This window comes from Coregonus clupeaformis, chromosome 34, assembly GCF_020615455.1.
Source record: "Coregonus clupeaformis isolate EN_2021a chromosome 34, ASM2061545v1, whole genome shotgun sequence".
Lineage (NCBI taxonomy): Eukaryota > Metazoa > Chordata > Actinopteri > Salmoniformes > Salmonidae > Coregonus > Coregonus clupeaformis.
Window position 1 is genome coordinate 11,432,587 of NC_059225.1, and position 19,418 is coordinate 11,452,004.

General features: G+C 43.7%; 1 protein-coding gene across 3 annotated transcripts in view; it reads right to left on the reverse strand.

The window, feature by feature from the left end:
* hhatlb (hedgehog acyltransferase like, b) overlaps positions 1-11,355 on the reverse strand; it is a 103,843-nt gene extending 92,488 nt beyond the window's left edge. Inside the window, exons 1-2 of one of the 3 annotated variants that reach the window (XM_045210421.1) lie at positions 11,270-11,355; positions 2,220-2,396 (exon numbers count right to left, since the gene is read on the reverse strand). In XM_045210421.1, the coding sequence (XP_045066356.1) occupies positions 2,220-2,325 (106 nt within the window). In that variant the 5' untranslated portion in view covers positions 2,326-2,396; positions 11,270-11,355. The other 2 variants (XM_045210422.1, XM_045210424.1) reach the window with 2 other exon arrangements.
* Positions 11,356-19,418: the final 8,063 nt, after the last annotated feature.

Sequence of the window (19,418 nt, forward strand, 5' to 3'; positions counted from 1 at the left end):
CTCGGCCTGGAGCTCCATGCAAGATCTCACCTTGTGGAGTTGCAATGATCATGAGAACGGTGAGGAATCAAGCCAGAACTACACGGGAGGATCTTGTCAATGATCTCAAGGCAACTGGGACCATAGTCACCAAGAAAACAATTGTTAACACACTACGCCGTGAAGGACTGAAATCCCGCAGCGCCCGCAAGGTCCCCCTGCTCAAGAAAGCACATATACAGGCCCGTCTGAAGTTTGCCAATGAACATCTGAATGATTCAGAGGAGAACTGGGTGAAAGTGTTGTGGTCAGATGTGACCAAAATCGAGCTCTTTGGCATCAACTCAACTCGCCGTGTTTGGAGGAGGAGGAATGCTGCCTATGACCCCAAGAACACCATCCCCACCGTCAAACATGGAGGTGGAAACATTATGCTTTGGGGGTGTTTTTCTGCTAAGGTGGACAGGACAACTTCACCGCATCAAAGGGACGATGGACGGGGCCATGTACCGTCAAATCTTGGGTGAGAACCTCCTTCCCTCAGCCAGGGCATTGAAAATGGGTCGTGGATGGATATTCCAGCATGACAATAACCCAAAACACACGGCCAAGGCAACAAAGGAGTGTCTCAAGAAGAAGCACATTAAGGTCGTTGAGTGGCCTAGCCAGTCTCCAGACCTTAATCCCATAGAAAATCTGTAGAGGGAGCTGAAGGTTTGAGTTGCCAAACGTCAGCCTCGAAACCTTAATGACTTGGAGAAGATCTGCAAAGAGGAGTGGGACAAAATCCCTCCTGAGATGTGTGCAAACCTGGTGGCCAACTACATGAAACGTCTGACCTCTGTGATTGCCAACAAGGGTTTTACCACCAAGTACTGTCATGTTTTGCAGAGGGGTCAAATACTTATTTCCCTCATTAAAATGCAAATCAATTTATAACATTTTTGACATGCGATTTTCTGGATTTTGTTGTTGTTATTCTGTCTCTCACTGTTCAAATAAACCTACCATTAAAATTATAGACTGATCATGTCTTTGTCAGTGGGCAAACGTACAAAATCAGCAGGGGATCAAATACTTATCAAATACTATATACATATACATACATACACATACATACATATATATACACATCCTTAAAGAAAATATATTTCCCTTTATTACTTTCCAACCCCACCACCCCTTCCCTAATTGGAGTAAACTAGTGAACAACAACGCTTAGGCCTCTACTTCCAGCTTATACATACTATATGCATTTTATGGACACAGTCAATTTTACAATAATTATATTTTGTTTGTTTTTACTCCTGAACTTCTTCTACTCTCAACCTCTCCGATCATTTTCATGATGTCCATCCGGTTTGCTTCTATATGCCATATCTTTCTAACTGTGCTCTTCCACAAAAGCTCTCAACCTATAACCTATATACTTATTATGGACACAGTATGCTTTACATTAGTTATCTTGTTGTTATTAGTTGTTGTTAGTTGTTATTAGTCCCATCCTTCAGCTCCATTCAACACCTCCCACCTATCTCTTAACACCATCCATATTGGATTTCTATTTGCCATATATTTTTCAACTGTACTGTGATGTTTTACAAAAGTTCTGAACCTTTCTATTCTCATTGTTTCTACAGATTGTAAATGGAAAATAAACATTTTTGCTAAAAGTATTATTATGTTATTGATCGATTGACTATGACTTTTCAGATCACCCAGTAGTGCTATCTGCAGGGTTAGCTCCAGGTAAATATTGCAATCCTTCAGCCATTCCTGGACCTGTGTCCAAAAATAAGTTTTGAATCCGGCCTTGCTTCGCTACTGTTAATTTACTGCTGCTCTTTAATGATTTGTTATATATTTTTTTACTTAACACTTATTTTTCTTAAAACTGCATTGTTGGTTAAGGGCTTGTAAGTAAGCATTTCACTGTAAGGTCTACACCTGTTGTATTCGGTGAATGTGACAGAGACCCATGGGGCGGCGCGCACAATTGGCCCAGCGTCGTCCAGGGTAGGGGAGGGAATGGCCGGCAGGGGATGTAGCTCAGTTGGTAGAGCATGGCGTTTGCAACGCCAGGGTTGTGGGTTCGATAAAATAATGTATGCACTAACTGTAAGTCGCTCTGGATAAGAGCGTCTGCTAAATGACTAAAAATGTAAAATGTGATTTGATTTGTTTTGATGGTCATGACTAACTCCTCCTCCTCTCTATCCTCACTGTGTGTATATACTTACAGCTGGACACGTCAAAGATCCAGCTGGCAGCCCAGAACATGCTCAGATAGACCACAGTGTTATAGAAGTACAGCTCATATCTGGGCAGGGCAGCCTTGATCCTCATGGTGACCAATCAGCTGGTAGAACGCACACCCTCGACTCAGGGCCTGAACTCATCCACACCTCAGGAGGGACCTGCAGAGGGAACAATGGTGAGTTAAGATAACGAAAATTTACATTTTAGTCATTTAGCAAACGCTCTTATCCAGAGTTAGTGCATTCATCTTAAGGGAACTAGGTGAGACAACCACATTTCACAGTCATAGTCATCAATTAACATCTAGCCGCGGAAACCCCGGCAACACTAGTTAACATCCAACCTGTAATGTTGCAGAGAAGCCATGGTGGACAGAGCCTCATTGAGACAACTCCAGTTACCAGGGGTAACCCTCGGATCCCACACCTCCAGTTACCAGGGGGTAACCCTCGGATCCCACACCTCCAGTTACCAGGGGTAACCCTCGGATCCCACACCTCTCTGTCCTCTCCAGCACTGTAGACTTTACTCCAGTTACCAGGGGGTAACCCTCGGATCCCACACCTCTCTGTCCTCTCCAGCACTGTAGACTTTACCAATACATACAGGTCCTCCTACACATAGACCCAACAGACAGGTCCTCCTACACATAGACCATATAGACAGGTCCTCCTACACATAGACCATATAGACAGGTCCTCCTACACATAGACCATATAGACAGGTCCTCCTACACATAGACCATATAGACAGGTCCTCCTACACATAGACCATATAGACAGGTCCTCCTACACATGGACCATATAGACAGGTCAGGTCCTCCTAAACATAGACCCAACAGACAGGTCCTCCAACACATAGACCCAACAGACAGGTCCTCCTACACATAGACCATATAGACAGGTCCTCCTACACATAGACCATATAGACAGGTCCTCCTACACATGGACCATATAGACAGGTCAGGTCCTCCTAAACATAGACCATATAGACAGGTCCTCCTACACATAGACCATATAGACAGGTCCTCCTACACATAGACCATATAGACAGGTCCTCCTACACATAGACCATATAGACAGGTCAGGTCCTCCTACACATAGACCATATAGACAGGTCCTCCTAAACATAGACCCAACAGACAGGTCCTCCTACACATAGACCATATAGACAGGTCCTCCTAAACATAGACCCAACAGACAGGTCCTCCTACACATAGACCATATAGACAGGTCCTCCTACACATAGACCATATAGACAGGTCCTCCCACACATAGACCATATAGACAGGTCCTCCTACACATAGACCATATAGACAGGTCCTCCTACACATAGACCATATAGACAGGTCCTCCTACACATAGACCATATAGACAGGTCCTCCTACACATAGACCATATAGACAGGTCCTCCTACACATGGACCATATAGACAGGTCAGGTCCTCCTAAACATAGACCCAACAGACAGGTCCTCCAACACATAGACCCAACAGACAGGTCCTCCTACACATAGACCATATAGACAGGTCCTCCTACACATAGACCATATAGACAGGTCCTCCTACACATGGACCATATAGACAGGTCAGGTCCTCCTACACATAGACCATATAGACAGGTCCTCCTACACATAGACCATATAGACAGGTCCTCCTACACATAGACCATATAGACAGGTCCTCCACACATAGACCATATAGACAGGTCAGGTCCTCCTACACATAGACCATATAGACAGGTCCTCCTAAACATAGACCCAACAGACAGGTCCTCCTACACATAGACCATATAGACAGGTCCTCCTAAACATAGACCCAACAGACAGGTCCTCCTACACATAGACCATATAGACAGGTCCTCCTACACATAGACCATATAGACAGGTCCTCCTACACATAGACCATATAGACAGGTCCTCCTACACATAGACCATATAGACAGGTCCTCCTACACATAGACCATATAGACAGGTCCTCCTACACATAGACCATATAGACAGGTCCTCCTACACATAGACCATATAGACAGGTCCTCCTACACATAGACCATATAGACAGGTCCTCCTACACATAGACCATATAGACAGGTCCTCCTACACATAGACCATATAGACAGGTCCTCCTACACATAGACCATATAGACAGAGCAACAGAGGTGCACTTCTCTCTTCTAACCCTAACCTTAACTCTCTCCTTGGTAGTCTATCTCTCTCTCCAACTGGAGAAATGTCCCATTGTAGCTCAGCTATCAAACTGGAGAAATGTCCCATTGTAGCTCAACTATTTATAAAGCTGTCTGTTCTCTTTGTTAGCAGCAGCCCCATGCTGTGTCCCAAAGGCACCCTTTTCCCTATCTAGTATGCTACAGCAGCATAGCACCCTGCTGGCTTGTCTCTGAAGCTAAGCAGGGTCGGTCCTGGTAGGTCAATGGACGGGATGCTGCTTGAAGTGGTGTTTTGATTAGATGTATTAGGATCCCCATTAGCCGACACCAGTGGTGACAGCTAGTCTTACTGGGGTCTGACACATAACGGAAAAGACATTACAGACAAAATACTTTACAGTTTACATATATTTAAAAACATTAACATGTAGTGTGTGTGCATCTATCAGTTACACATACATGTCAGTACATACACACAACAAGTAGGTCACATGGGAGAGAAGCGTTGTGCCGTGAGGTGTTGCTTTATTAGTTTTTTGAAACCAGGTTTTTTGTTCACTTGGTCTATATAAGATGAAAGGGAGTTCCATGCACTCATGGCTCTGTATAATACTGTACGTTTCCTTGAATTTGTTCTGGACCTGGGGACTGTGAAAAGACCCCTGGTGGCATGTCTGGTGGGGTAAGTGTGTGCGTCAGAGCTGTGTGTAAGTTGATTATGCAAACAATTAGGAATTTCCAACACATTAATGTTTCTTATAAAAACAAGAAGTGATTGAGTCAGTCTCTCCTCAACTCTTAGCCAAGAGAGACTGGCATGCATAGTATTAATATTAGTCCTCTGATTACATTGAAGAGCAAGACTTGCTGCTCTGTTCTGGGGCAGCTGCAGCTTAACTAGGTCTTTCTTTGTTGCAATTGACCATATGACTGGATAATAGTCAAGATAAGATCAAACTAGAGCCTGCAGGACTTGCTTTGTGGAGTTTGGTGTCAAAAAAGCAGACCATCTCTTATTACGGACAGACCTCTCCCCATCTTTACAACCATTCAATCTATATGTTTTGACCCTGACAGTTTACAATCTAAGGTAACACAAAGTAATTTAGCCTCCTCAGCTTGTTCAACAGCCACGCCATTCATTTCCAGATTCAGCTGAGGTCTAGAACTTAGGGAATGATTTGTTTAAAATACAATGCTCTTAGTTTTAGAGATGTTCAGGACCAGTTTATTACTGGCCACCCATTCCAAAACAGACAGCAACTCTTTGTTAAGGCTTTCAGTGACTTCATTAGCTGTGGTTGCTGATGCATATGTGGTTGAATCATCAGCATACATGTACACACATGATTTGTTTAATGCCAGTGGCAGGTCATTGGTAAAAATAGAAAAGAGTAGAGGGCCTAGAGAGATGCCCTGTGGTACACCACTTTACATGTTTGACATTAGCGAAGTTTCCATTAAAGAAAACCCTCTGAGTTCTATTAGATAGATAGCGCTGAATCTACGATATGGCAGAGGTTGAAAAGCCATAACACATACGTTTTCTCAACAACAGGTTATGGTCAATAATATCAAAGGCTGCACTGAAATCTAACAGTACAGCTCCCACAATCTTATTATTATCAATTTCTTTCAACCAATCATCAGTCATTTGTGTCAGTGCAGTACATGTTGAGTGCCCATCTCTATAAGCATGCTGAACATTTGTTGTTGTTGTTGTTGTTAATTTGTTTACAGAGAAATAGCATTGTATTTGGTCAAACACCATTTTTTCCAACAGTTTTCTAAGAGCTGGCAGCAAGAGCTGATAGGTCTGCTGTTAGAACCAGTAAAGGCTGCTTTACCACTCTTGGGTGGCAGAATGACTTTGGCTTCCCTCCAGGCCTGAGGACAAAGACTTTCCTCTAGGCTCAGATTAAAGATATGACAGATAGGAGTGGCTATAGAGTCAGCTACCATCCTAAGTAGCTTTCCATCTAAGTTGTCAATGCCAGGAGGTTTGTCATTATTAATGGATAACAATAATTTTCCCACCTCTCCCACACTAACTTTACAAAATTCAAACTAGCAATGCTTTTATTTATTTCATTTTTATTTTTAATTTTTATGCATGAATACGATGGCTCACTGTTCGTTATTGGCATTTCCTGCCTAAGTTTGCTCACTTTGCCAATGAAGTAATCATTAAAATAATTGGCAACATCAAATGGTTTTGTGATGAATAAGCCATCTGATTCGATGAAAGATGGAGTTGAATTTGTCTTGCTGCCCATAATTTAATTTAAAGTACTCCAAAGTTTTTTCCATCATGCTTTATAGCATTGATCTTGGCTTCCTAATTCAGTTTCTTCTTCTTTTTGTTGAGTTTAGTCACATCATTTCTCAGTTTGCAGTAAGTCAGCCAGTCAGAGGTTCAGACTTATTAGCCACTCCTTTTGCCCCGTCTCTTTCAACCAGACAGTTTTTCAATTCCTCCTCAATCCATGGATCCTTCACAGTTCTAACAGTCAGTTTCTTAACAGGTGCATGTTTATCAATAATTGGAAGACGCAATTTCATAAATTCATCAAGTGCAGCGTCTGGATGCTCCTTATTAATCATCAGACCAACAAATATTTTTAACATCATCCACATAAGAGTCACAGCAAAATCGTTTGGATGATCTCTTATACTGTACACTACATGGCCTTGCAAAAGTATTCATCCCCTTGGCATTTTTTCCTATTTTATTGCATTGCAACCTGTCATTTAAATGGATTTTTATTTGGATTTCATGTAATGGACATACACAAAATAGTCCAAATTGGTGAAGTGAAATGAAAAAAATAACTTCTTTCAAAAAATTATACAAATGGAATGATGGAATTGCTCTAAATACAGGGAAATTCTTGAAGGAAACCTGTTTCAGTCTTCATTCTCTGAAGATGGTGAATCCTCACTGCAGAAACAATAAACAGTGGGGAGAGCAGGTCATTCTAGTCCATGCAAAAATTTATTTTTATTTGGATTTAATGTAATAACGTTTGGTGTTCGCCAAAAGGCATGTGGGAGACTCCCCAAACACATGGAAGAAGGTATTCTGGTCAGATGAGACTAAAATTGAGCCTTTTGGCCATCAAGGAAAACGCTATGTCTGGCGCAAACCCAACACCTCTCATCACCCCAAGAACACCATCCCCACAGTGAAGCATGGTGTTTTTCATCGACAGGGACTGGGAAACTGGTCAGAATTGAAGGAATGATGGAATTGCTCTAAATACAGGGAAATTCTTGAAGGAAACCTGTTTCAGTCTTCCAGAGATTTGAGACTGGGACGGAGGTTCACCTTCCAGCAGGACAATGACCCTAAGCATACTGCTAAAGCAACACTCAAGTGGTTTAAGGGGAAACATTTAAATGTCTTGGAATGGCCTAGTCAAAGCCCAGACCTCAATCCAATTGAGAATCTGTGGTGTGACTTAAAGATTGCTGTACACCAGCGGAACCCATCCAACTTGAAGGAGCTGGAGCAGTTTTGCCTTGAAGAATGGGCAAAAATCCCAGTGGCTAGATGTGCTAAGCTTATAGAGACATACAATAATAATAAGAATAATAATATGCCATTTAGCAGACGCTTTTATCCAAAGCGACTTACAGTCATGCGTGCATACATTTTTGTGTATGGGTGGTCCCGGGGATCGAACCCACTACCTTGGCGTTACAAGCGCTGTGCTCTACCAGTTGAGCTACAGAGGACCACATACCCCAAGAGACTTGCAGCTGTAATTGCTGCAAAAGGTGGCTCTACAAAGTATTGACTTTGGGGGGGTGAATAACTATGCACGCTCAAGTTTTCTGTTTTTTTGTCTTATTTCTTGTTTGTTTCACCCCAAAAAATATTTTGCATCTTCAAAGTGTTAGGCATGTTGTGTAAATCAAATGATACAAACCCATTTTAATTCAAGGTTGTAAGGCAATAAAATAGGAAAAATGCCAAGTGGGGTGAATACTTTCGCAAGCCACTGAATATTACGCCCAGCTTTTGGAACTTTGGCTTTCCTAGCCACTGTATTGTGATCACTGCCTCCAATGGGTACGGATACAGCTTCAGAACAGAGCTCTACAATATTAGTAAACATGTGGATGATGGAACATGGTTGTGGATGATCTTGCCTCAGTCTCCATCCAGGTGTCATGTGGAGATTCTGCAATTCCGTCCACAACCATGTTATTCCGCCTTGATTGTCCCTCGAGCAACAACAACAAACAGCAGGGATCTAGACAGCCACAAGCCCCGGACAATCCATGTTCCCAGCCACAATGGCTAAACGTGTCGCGGGCTGCGTTCAAGCCCTCAAGAAAACCCTACTAGCTTGATAGGCAGCTAGCTAGCAGCTAGGCTAGCTGCTACACCAAACAGCTCCTCAGACCCGGTCTTGGTATGCAGGATCACTGGACAGATAGTAGGAGCAGATAGTAGAAACAGATAGTGGTAACAGATAGTAGTAACAGATAGTAACAACAGATAGTAGCAGCAGATAGTGGAAGCAGATAGTAGTAACAGATAGTAGCAACAGATAGTAGCAGCAGATAGTGGAAGCAGATAGTAGTAACAGATAGTAGCAGCAGATAGTAGCAGCAGATAGTAGCAGCAGATAGTAGAAACAGATAGTAGCGGTCCCAGTAACTGATACCGAGATCCAAACTCAGAAGGTAGCTAGCTAGTAACCAAACTTTTTCAAAACTTCCCAAAACAACAAACCGAGCTCTCCCTCGTTCTGCGTTCAATAGGAAGTGACGAGGGCCAGTAGGGCCAGTAGGAGGCACTCTTTCCTCTGGTCAAAACAATATCCCAGTGCCCCAGGGCAGTGATTGGGGACATTGCCCTGTGTAGGGTGCCATCTTTCGGATGGGATGTTAAACAGGTGTCTTGACTCTCTGTGGTCACTAAAGAGTCCCATGGCACTTATCGTAAGAGTAGGGTGTTAACCCTGGTGTCCTGGCTAAATTCCCAATCTGACCCTCATACCATCATGGCCACCTAATCATCCCCAACTTCCAATTGGCTCATTCATCCCCCTCCTCTCCCCTGTAACTATTCCCAGGTTGTTGCTGTAAATGAGAATGTGTTCTCAGTCAACTTACCTGGTAAAATAAGGGTCCTGGTCAAAAGTAGTGCACTACATAGGGAATATAGTGCCATTTGGGACAAACCCAGGCCAGGGGCCGTATCCACAAAGTGTCTCAGAGTAGAACATTGGTGGTAAGTGCTGAGAATAGAGACATTTTCCTCTGATGGGTGTAAAATAAAAGCTATGCATGAAGCCTCTCTAGTCAGAAGACTGCCTCCTAGTGGACAGATATTTAGGAGACCTCATGTAACACCCTGGCTCTGGGACTCTATATGTCTATATTTAGGAGACCTCATGTAACACCCTGGCTCTGGGACTCTATATGTCTATATTTAGGAGACCTCATGTAACACCCTGGCTCTGGGACTCTATATGTCTATATTTAGGAGACCTCATGTAACACCCTGGCTCTGGGACTCTATATGTCTATATTTAGGAGACCTCATGTAACACCCTGGCTCTGGGACTCTATATGTCTATATTTAGGAGACCTCATGTAACACCCTGGCTCTGGGACTCTATATGTCTATATTTAGGAGACCTCATGTAACACCCTGGCTCTGGGACTCTATATGTCTATATTTAGGAGACCTCATGTAACACCCTGGCTCTGGGACTCTATATGTCTATATTTAGGAGACCTCATGTAACACCCTGGCTCTGGGACTCTATATGTCTATATTTAGGAGACCTCATGAGCTGTCCTAACCAGTTAAGAGTTCCCGGCAGATGTGTTGATAATAGAAGAAATAGTCAGTTCTTCCAGTGCAATTGTTTTTGTGTTGTTAAAATAATATTTACATACTGCTTTACTCATCTCATATGTATATACTGTATTCTATTCTACTGTATTTTTGTCAATGCCACTCCGACATTGCTCGTCCTAATATTTATATATTTATTTATTCCATTCTTTTACTTTTAGATTTGTGTATTGTTATGAATTGTTACATACTACTGCACTGTTGGAGCTAGGAACACAAGCATTTCGCTACACCCGCAATGCTAAATATGTGTATGTGACCAATCAAATTTGATTTGATTTGATTTGAAATAGATCACCTGTCAATGTTTGTACAGACATGGGCTGGGTAGGCTATCATAACTGACAGCTTTAATCAGATGTATTGTCCATATTGATGGGTGTATCTGTAGAGAGACAGGGTTATAGGGCAGATGAGGACTCGGGGAGGTGAAGTCATCTACGAAGCAGCTGCTGCCTATTTATAACTACTGCTTAACATTTCTACCTCTGAATTGATATGTTCATTACATTGAAGAAAAACATCAGTGAAGTATTTGTGTGTCTCAAACGACATGGTAGCCTATATGGAACTGTCTGACCCAGGTAAATAAGTCAGTATGTAGGCTAATGTTTATTGCCTTTTTACATTGACCACTTTTAGCCTACTTCTTACTTTTTTTTAGCTTACTTTATTCTGCTTTCTAGGAATAATACATTTATTGAATGAAACATGCACATTTGATCTCCATAATAATGAAAACTCTGTTGCTGCTATTAAAATCACTTCTCTGTGATGTTAGCTGGTTAAATGTCACACGGTCATGCACTGTAATTTGTTGCCTGACCTTGAGCGGGGCAATGTGGTACTAACCTTGAGCGGGGCAATGCAGTGGTAAACGACAACAAGTCAACAAACAAACAAGTAAATCCCTCCTAAAAAACCAAATTGCTAAAAGGAAAAAAAAGAATTTGAAAGAAAGCGGTCAAGTGCATCGATAGTGTTGTTACCTTGCCAACGGGGTGGGCAGTGCGTTCTGTGCGGGACCACTGACTCCAGGGGAGGGAGCTGCTATTGGTTAAAGGTGTGTGTGGAGGATGTATTTATATTTCAGTGGGGGTGGACCCGCTACAGTGCCTGTCAAATCAAAAGATAGCAGTATAACCCGTCCCCTGTAGCTCAGTGGGTAGAGCAGCAGTATAACCCGTCCCCTGTAGCTCAGTGGGTAGAGCATGGCGCTTGCAAAGCCAGGGTTGTGGGTTCGTTTCCCACGGGGGGCCAGTATGAAAAATGTATGCACTCACTAACTGTAAGTCGCTCTGGATAAGAGCATCTGCTAAATGACTAAAATGTAAATGTCTGACCTTCAGGCACAGGAGGTTGGTGGGACCTTAATTGGGGAGGACGGGCTCGTGGTTTCTTCTCTCTGGTGGGGGAGTGATGATGATGAATGATGAAGAACTGTAGTCTATGTGAGGTAAATAGAGGTGTCTTCTCTCTGGTGGGGGAGTGATGATGATGATGAATGATGAAGAACTGTAGTCTATGTGAGGTAAATAGAGGTGTCTTCTCTCTGGTGGGGGAGTGATGATGATGATAAATGATGAAGAACTGTAGTCTATGTGAGGTAAATAGAGGTGTCTTCTCTCTGGTGGGGGAGTGATGATGATGATGAATGATGAAGAACTGTAGTCTATGTGAGGTAAATAGAGGTGTCTTCTCTCTGGTGGGGGAGTGATGATGATGATAAATGATGAAGAACTGTAGTCTATGTGAGGTAAATAGAGGTGTCTTCTCTCTGGTGGGGGAGTGATGATGATGATGAATGATGAAGAACTGTAGTCTATGTGAGGTAAATAGAGGTGTCTTCTCTCTGGTGGGGGAGTGATGATGATGATGAATGATGAAGAACTGTAGTCTATGTGAGGTAAATAGAGGTGTCTTCTCTTTCTTCACTTTGACCAATCAGAACATTGAAAGAAAATTCACTGTGTGTCTGCATTGATGTTCATAAAACTCCATGGATCCCTCTTGCACAGTGGAACCTAGAATGACATGTGACCACTTGGTTACAGTGACACATTCTGCCGAGGACATCCAAACCAGAGTGGCCGCTGCAAAGCCCAAGGAGCCTGACCCTCTCTGGAACGCCCAAGGAGCCTGACCCTCTCTGGAACGCCCAAGGAGCCTGACCCTCTCTGGAACGCCCAAGGAGCCTGACCCTCTCTGGAACGCCCAAGGAGCCTGACCCTCTCTGGAACGCCCAAGGAGCCTGACCCTCTCTGGAACGCCCAAGGAGCCTGACCCTCTCTGGAACGCCCAAGGAGCCTGACCCTCTCTGGAACGCCCAAGGAGCCTGACCCTCTCTGGAACGCCCAAGGAGCCTGACCCTCTCTGGAACGCCCAAGGAGCCTGACCCTCTCTGGAACGCCCAAGGAGCCTGACCCTCTCTGGAACGCCCAAGGAGCCTGACCCTCTCTGGAACGCCCAAGGAGCCTGACCCTCTCTGGAAGTTCCTGTAGCTCTGCTTGGGATATTTAGCCTGTATTGGCTGTTGGCTAAGGTGGGTAAATGGAAATGTGAACTGGGCCAAGTTGGAGGAAATAATGATTTGTGGTGATACACCACACCAAAAGCTTGATTTTATGGCTGTTTTAAACAGCCAGGTCACCCATGATACAAATCAGTATTCGACATTCATCCATGTCTGAGGACGTCGGGAGAAGACGTTAAAATCGTCAACAGTGAGTGCTGTTACGTTGAAGTAGGCTTCAGAGAGCATCTGCCTCTGGTTCCAACGATTGCATTTTCAAATCTAGCGATGTATTTTTGGTGTAAGCCGATCCCAAACCTTAACCATTCTGAGTTAATGCCTTACCTTAACCATTCGGAGTTAATGCCTTACCTTAACCATTCAGAGTTAATGCCTTACCTTAACCATTCGGAGTTAATGCCTTACCTTAACCATTCGGAGTTAATGCCTTACCTTAACCATTCTGAGTTAATGCCTTACCTTAACCATTCTGAGTTAATGCCTTACCTTAACCATTCAGAGTTAATGCCTTATCTTAACCATTCGGAGTTAATGCCTTACCTTAACCATTCGGAGTTAATGATCTTAACCTTGGAACGATACAGAGAAGTAACCATACTTCAAAATGTGGCTTTTGGAAGAACTTTGAAATTTGAAATTTGGGAAACATGGATGAATGTCTAATTCTGACGTGAGATTGAGAGTTTGTTTGTTATATATATTTTTTAAATCATTCACGATTGACAGTGATGATGGCCTATTTTGAAATGAGGTAGCCTATGTCTAACTTGGTGTTTGAGGGTAGAAAATTAGAAACATTTCTTTAGACGATATGCAGACGTTGCAATTGGAGGGTGCATGTATATTCTATAATGCTAGGCTATTCAATTGGCTACATCTGTCTGTACAAACATTGATAGAGGAATCATGGCATCATCAAAAATTCAAAAATCGCACTACACCACTGCTGAGCGTTACATCTGTAGCCAACTGACTCTTATTGAGGCACTACACCACTGCTGAGCGTTACATCTGGAGCCAATGCATATACTATACTGACTCTTATTGAGCTAATGTATTATTATATTTCAATTCATCATGTTTAAATTGAGAAAAGTTAGCTGGGTTAACTTGGTTAGTGGAATTCCAAGTCAGGAGGAGGCCAGGTCCAGTTCAGAGAGCGGAGCTCTGCTGGTTAAGGAAGAGGGTAGTAGGGGAGAGAGGAATAGGAAGAAGGTAGTAGGGGAGAGAGGAAGAGGAAGAGGGTAGTAGGAGAGAGAGGAATAGGAAGAGGGTAGTAGGGGAGAGAGGAAGAGGAAGAGGGTAGTAGGAGAGAGAGGAAGAGGGTAGTAGGGGAGAGAGGAAGAGGAAGAGGGTAGTAGGGGAGAGAGGAATAGGAAGAGGGTAGTAGGGGAGAGAGGAAGAGGAAGAGGGTAGTAGGGGAGAGAGGAAGAGGAAGAGGGTAGTAGGGGAGAGAGGAAGAGGAAGAGGGTAGTAGGAGAGAGAGGAAGAGGGTAGTAGGGGAGAGAGGAAGAGGAAGAGGGTAGTAGGGGAGAGAGGAATAGGAAGAGGGTAGTAGGGGAGAGAGGAAGAGGAAGAGGGTAGTAGGGGAGAGAGGAATAGGAAGAGGGTAGTAGGGGAGAGAGGAAGAGGAAGAGGGTAGTAGGAGAGAGAGGAAGAGAGTAGTAGGGGAGAGAGGAAGAGGAAGAGGGTAGTAGGGGAGAGAGGAATAGGAAGAGGGTAGTAGGGGGAGAGAGGAATAGGAAGAGGGTAGTAGGGGGAGAGAGGAAGAGGAAGAGGGTAGTAGGGGAGAGAGGAATAGGAAGAAGGTAGTAGGGGGAGAGAGGAAGAGGAAGAGGGTAGTAGGAGAGAGAGGAATAGGAAGAAGGTAGTAGGGGAGAGAGGAAGAGGAAGAGGGTAGTAGGGGAGAGAGGAAGAGGAAGAGGGTAGTAGGGGAGAGAGGAATAGGAAGAAGGTAGTAGGGGAGAGAGGAAGAGGAAGAGGGTGTAGTAGGAGAGAGAGGAATAGGAAGAGGGTAGTAGGGGAGAGAGGAAGAGGAAGAGGGTAGTAGGAGAGAGAGGAATAGGAAGAGGGTAGTAGGGGAGAGAGGAAGAGGAAGAGGGTAGTAGGAGAGAGAGGAAGAGGGTAGTAGGGGAGAGAGGAAGAGGAAGAGGGTAGTAGGGGAGAGAGGAATAGGAAGAGGGTAGTAGGGGAGAGAGGAATAGGAAGAAGGTAGTAGGGGAGAGAGGAAGAGGAAGAGGGTAGTAGGAGAGAGAGGAATAGGAAGAGGGTAGTAGGGGAGAGAGGAAGAGGAAGAGGGTAGTAGGGGAGAGAGGAATAGGAAGAGGGTAGTAGGGGAGAGAGGAAGAGGAAGAGGGTAGTAGGGGTGAGGAAGAGGAAGAGGGTAGTAGGGGAGAGAGGAAGAGGAAGAGGGTAGTAGGAGAGAGAGGAAGAGGAAGAGGGTAGTAGGAGAGAGAGGAAGAGGAAGAGGGTAGTAGGGGAGAGGAAGAGGAAGAGGGTAGTAGGGGAGAGGAAGAGGAAGAGGGTAGTAGGGGAGAGAGGAAGATGAAGAGGGTAGTAGGAGAGAGAGGAACAGGAAGAGGGTAGTAGGAGAGAGAGGAAGAGGGTAGTAGGAGAGAGAGGAAGAGGAAGAGGGTAGTAGGGGAGAGAGGAAGAGGAAGAGGGTAGTAGGGGAGAGAGGAAGAGGGAAGAGAGGAAGAGGGTAGTAGGGGAGAGAGGAAGAGGGGAGAGAGGAAGAGGAAGAGGGTAGTAGGAGAGAGAGGAAGAGGGTAGTAGGGGAGAGAGGAAGAGGAAGAGGGTAGTAGGGGAGAGAGGAAGAGGGTAGTAGGGGAGAGAGGAAGAGGGAAGAGGGTAGTAGGGGAGAGAGGAAGAGGAAGAGGGTAGTAGGGGAGAGAGGAAGAGGGAAGAGAGGAAGAGGGTAGTAGGGGAGAGAGGAAGAGGGGAGAGAGGAAGAGGGTAGTAGGGGAGAGAGGAAGAGGAAGAGGGTAGTAGGGGAGAGAGGAAGAGGAAGAGGGTAGTAGGGAAGAGAGGAAGAGGGAAGAGAGGAAGAGGGTAGTAGGGGAGAGAGGAAGAGGGTAGTAGGGGAGAGAGGAAGAGGGAAGAGAGGAAGAGGGTAGTAGGGGAGAGAGGAAGAGGGTAGTAGGGGAGAGAGGAAGAGGGAAGAGAGGAAGAGGGTAGTAGGGGAGAGAGGAAGAGGGGAGAGAGGAAGAGGGTAGTAGGGGAGAGAGGAAGAGGGGAGAGAGGAACAATGGGTACATTTTGAAGATGCGCATGCTCATCCCCAGAATCTTTTAACGTGTCTATTATCATAGGATAAAGCTAATAACATTAACAACTTCCTAGTTAAGAACACTATAGCAATATGGAAGGAAATGAAACGTATTCGACAAGAACCAGTATCACTCCCTATAAACACAACCCTATGGAACAATCCTTGGATAGCTTTTCAGAATTCACCGATAAATTGGTCCACATGGAAAACTAAAGCATAGAAACCGTGAATGACTGTATTAATAATATATATAATACATGGATTTCCAAGACAGAATTAAATAGCAATTTTGGACTGGCCAATGTAGATACAGTATTTTCAATTACATGCAACTTAAAAGTTTAATATCAAGACATTTTGATTTGAAATCTTTTGGACTATCTTGGGGAATCCTATTTGAGTTAGAAAAGGATATTCATATGATAGCATATACCAAACCTTGCAGAGAGCCGATCCAACTGACAATCTCTTAGAAAGAAATATAAATTATTGGAACCAAGACTTAAAAAGAACTGATATTGGCACAAGATGGAGGGAATGTAGGAACATTAATCCAGTATAAACTAATGTATAAAATGTATTACGCAAGAGACAAAATTTCACAAATTGTACAGTACAACAGCAGAGTCATGTCTGAAGTGTAAAACTATCAATGACTCAATAATCCATCCTTCTGGGAATGTTATAAAGTCAAAAAGTTATGGGCGGAACTAGGGCTGTGGTGGTCATGAAATTCTGTCGGCCGGTGATTGTCAAGCAAATAACTGCTGGTCTCACGGTAATTGACCGTTAATTAACATAAACCATTTAGCATCCCCTGGCTTCCACAAAGCCTACAAGCCACTAATGCAGACCTTTGGAACATCTACATTTTAAAAAGTCTAATAAATCCATGTAATATCGCCTACACCTTCACAATAAATCCATTATTTATTTCAGACAGGTCTAAAGAAACATGATATGAAGAAAATGTAGTGTATTTCAGAAGAACAGAATAGCATCCTCTGAGTTGTCCTTATGTTAGGTCCTGATCTGGCTATGCCATATGGCTGTGGGCTACACTAGTTCATTTAGCAGACAAGATTTGTTTCGAATTCCATGGCATTATTTTATATCATTTTATAGTATGAAGAATACAATTGAACAAAGCTGAATAAAATAGAAAACATATTTTCTCCAAATGATTTGAGGGAGTGCGCACATGCAGCTATTCGGTTGACAAAGAAATATGTCCTCTTATATACTTAATTTAGAGTTATTTATGTAACTTTAGTTGTTCTACAAACGTTGGGCTATATGTTTAGATTTGTAATACATTGTAAGGCTGCTTGATGCAACTCTAATGATGATTTGAAAAAAGTTCCTTGAAAGGCATGAGCTCTGCTTTGTTTTTTTGCGCAGGCTGTAAACACTTCATCAGTCTCTCATTCACAATTTGACAAGCACTTGATAATGCCTAGAATTTCCCAGCTGCATCCCCTTTGTGTGGCCATAATGCCCCCTAAAAAAATCCATGCCTTTTGCGGCCAGTGGCCGTTGTGCCCTTGGGCTGAATATAATAATTATAATTCCCTTCTCCCGGTTGCACCTCTCACTCACCTGACTTTCTGTCACGTGATCTTTCTCACAGGCTACAAGTGAAGACAGATACATCCGGGACCCAACTGCGCGCGTCCTTATCCAATTCCGAGGCGCATATTGAAGATATTGAAAGAACTGTCCACCACAGGAGGTTGGTGGCACCTTAATTGGGGAGGACTCGTGGTAATGACTGGAGCGGAATGGGTGGAATGGGGAGAACGGGCTCGTGGTAATGACTGGAGCGGAATCAGTGGTAATGACTGGAGCGGAATCAGTGGTAATGACTGGAGCGGAATCAGTGGTAATGACTGGAGCGGAATCAGTGGTAATGACTGGAGCGGAATCAGTGGTATGGGGAGAACGGGCTCGTGGTAATGACTGGAGCGGAATCAGTGGTATGGAATCAATACCAGGTGTTTGATGCCATTCCATTTGCTCCGTTCCGGCCATTACTATGAGCCGTTCTCCCCTCATCAGCCTCCACTGCTGTCCACATTTACCTTTCGTCAGCCAACAAGATGAGTGATGAGCCAAACGAACAGCAAAAGCACTAGCATATGTCAATCTACTATCCCCCAATGTACAAAAGTTGACCTGTTCTATTCTGTGTGAGAAAGAAATATTCCAAACCTAGTCTGGGACAGTTGCGGGATGCAATAATCCACTAACATCAAACAACCTGTTTTAAGCAATGAGCCTGACGCAACGTTTAGCGTAAAATGTTGATAAACTATTAGGCTATTTCTTCACATTATAAGTGCAGCAATGCGCACACGGCAGTAGGCTATAAGTGCAAATGTTCCATTAGCAGGAAAACACCACAAATGCGATTATGCATATAACGCTTTTATTATAAAGGTGCATTTTTATGGTGAAAATGATCTTCCCCAAACTTGAAACTCACGCGCTGCGTATGTACAGTGGGGGAAAAAAGTATTTAGTCAGCCACCAATTGTGCAAGTTCTCCCACTTAAAAAGATGAGAGAGGCCTGTAATTTTCATCATAGGTACACATCCAGAAAATCACATTGTAGGATTTTTAATGAATTTATTTGCAAATTATGGTGGAAAATAAGTATTTGGTCAATAACAAAAGTTTCTCAATACTTTGTTATATACCCTTTGTTGGCAATGACACAGGTCAAACGTTTTCTGTAAGTCTTCATAAGGTTTTCACACACTGTTGCTGGTATTTTGGCCAATTCCTCCATGCAGATCTCCTCTAGAGCAGTGATGTTTTGGGGCTGTCGCTGGGCAACACGGACTTTCAACTCCCTCCAAAGATTTTCTATGGGGTTGAGATCTGGAGACTGGCTAGGCCACTCCAGGACCTTGAAATGCTTCTTACGAAGCCACTCCTTCGTTGCCCGGGCGGTGTGTTTGGGATCATTGTCATGCTGAAAGACCCAGCCACGTTTCATCTTCAATGCCCTTGTTGATGGAAGGAGGTTTTCACTCAAAATCTCACGATACATGGCCCCATTCATTCTTTCCTTTACACGGATCAGTCGTCCTGGTCCCTTTGCAGAAAAACAGCACCAAAGCATGATGTTTCCACCCCCATGCTTCACAGTAGGTATGGTGTTCTTTGGATGCAACTCAGCATTCTTTGTCCTCCAAACACGACGAGTTGAGTTTTTACCAAAAAGTTCTATTTTGGTTTCATCTGACCATATGACATTCTCCCAATCCTCTTCTGGATCATCCAAATGCACTCTAGCAAACTTCAGGCGGGCCTGGACATGTACTGGCT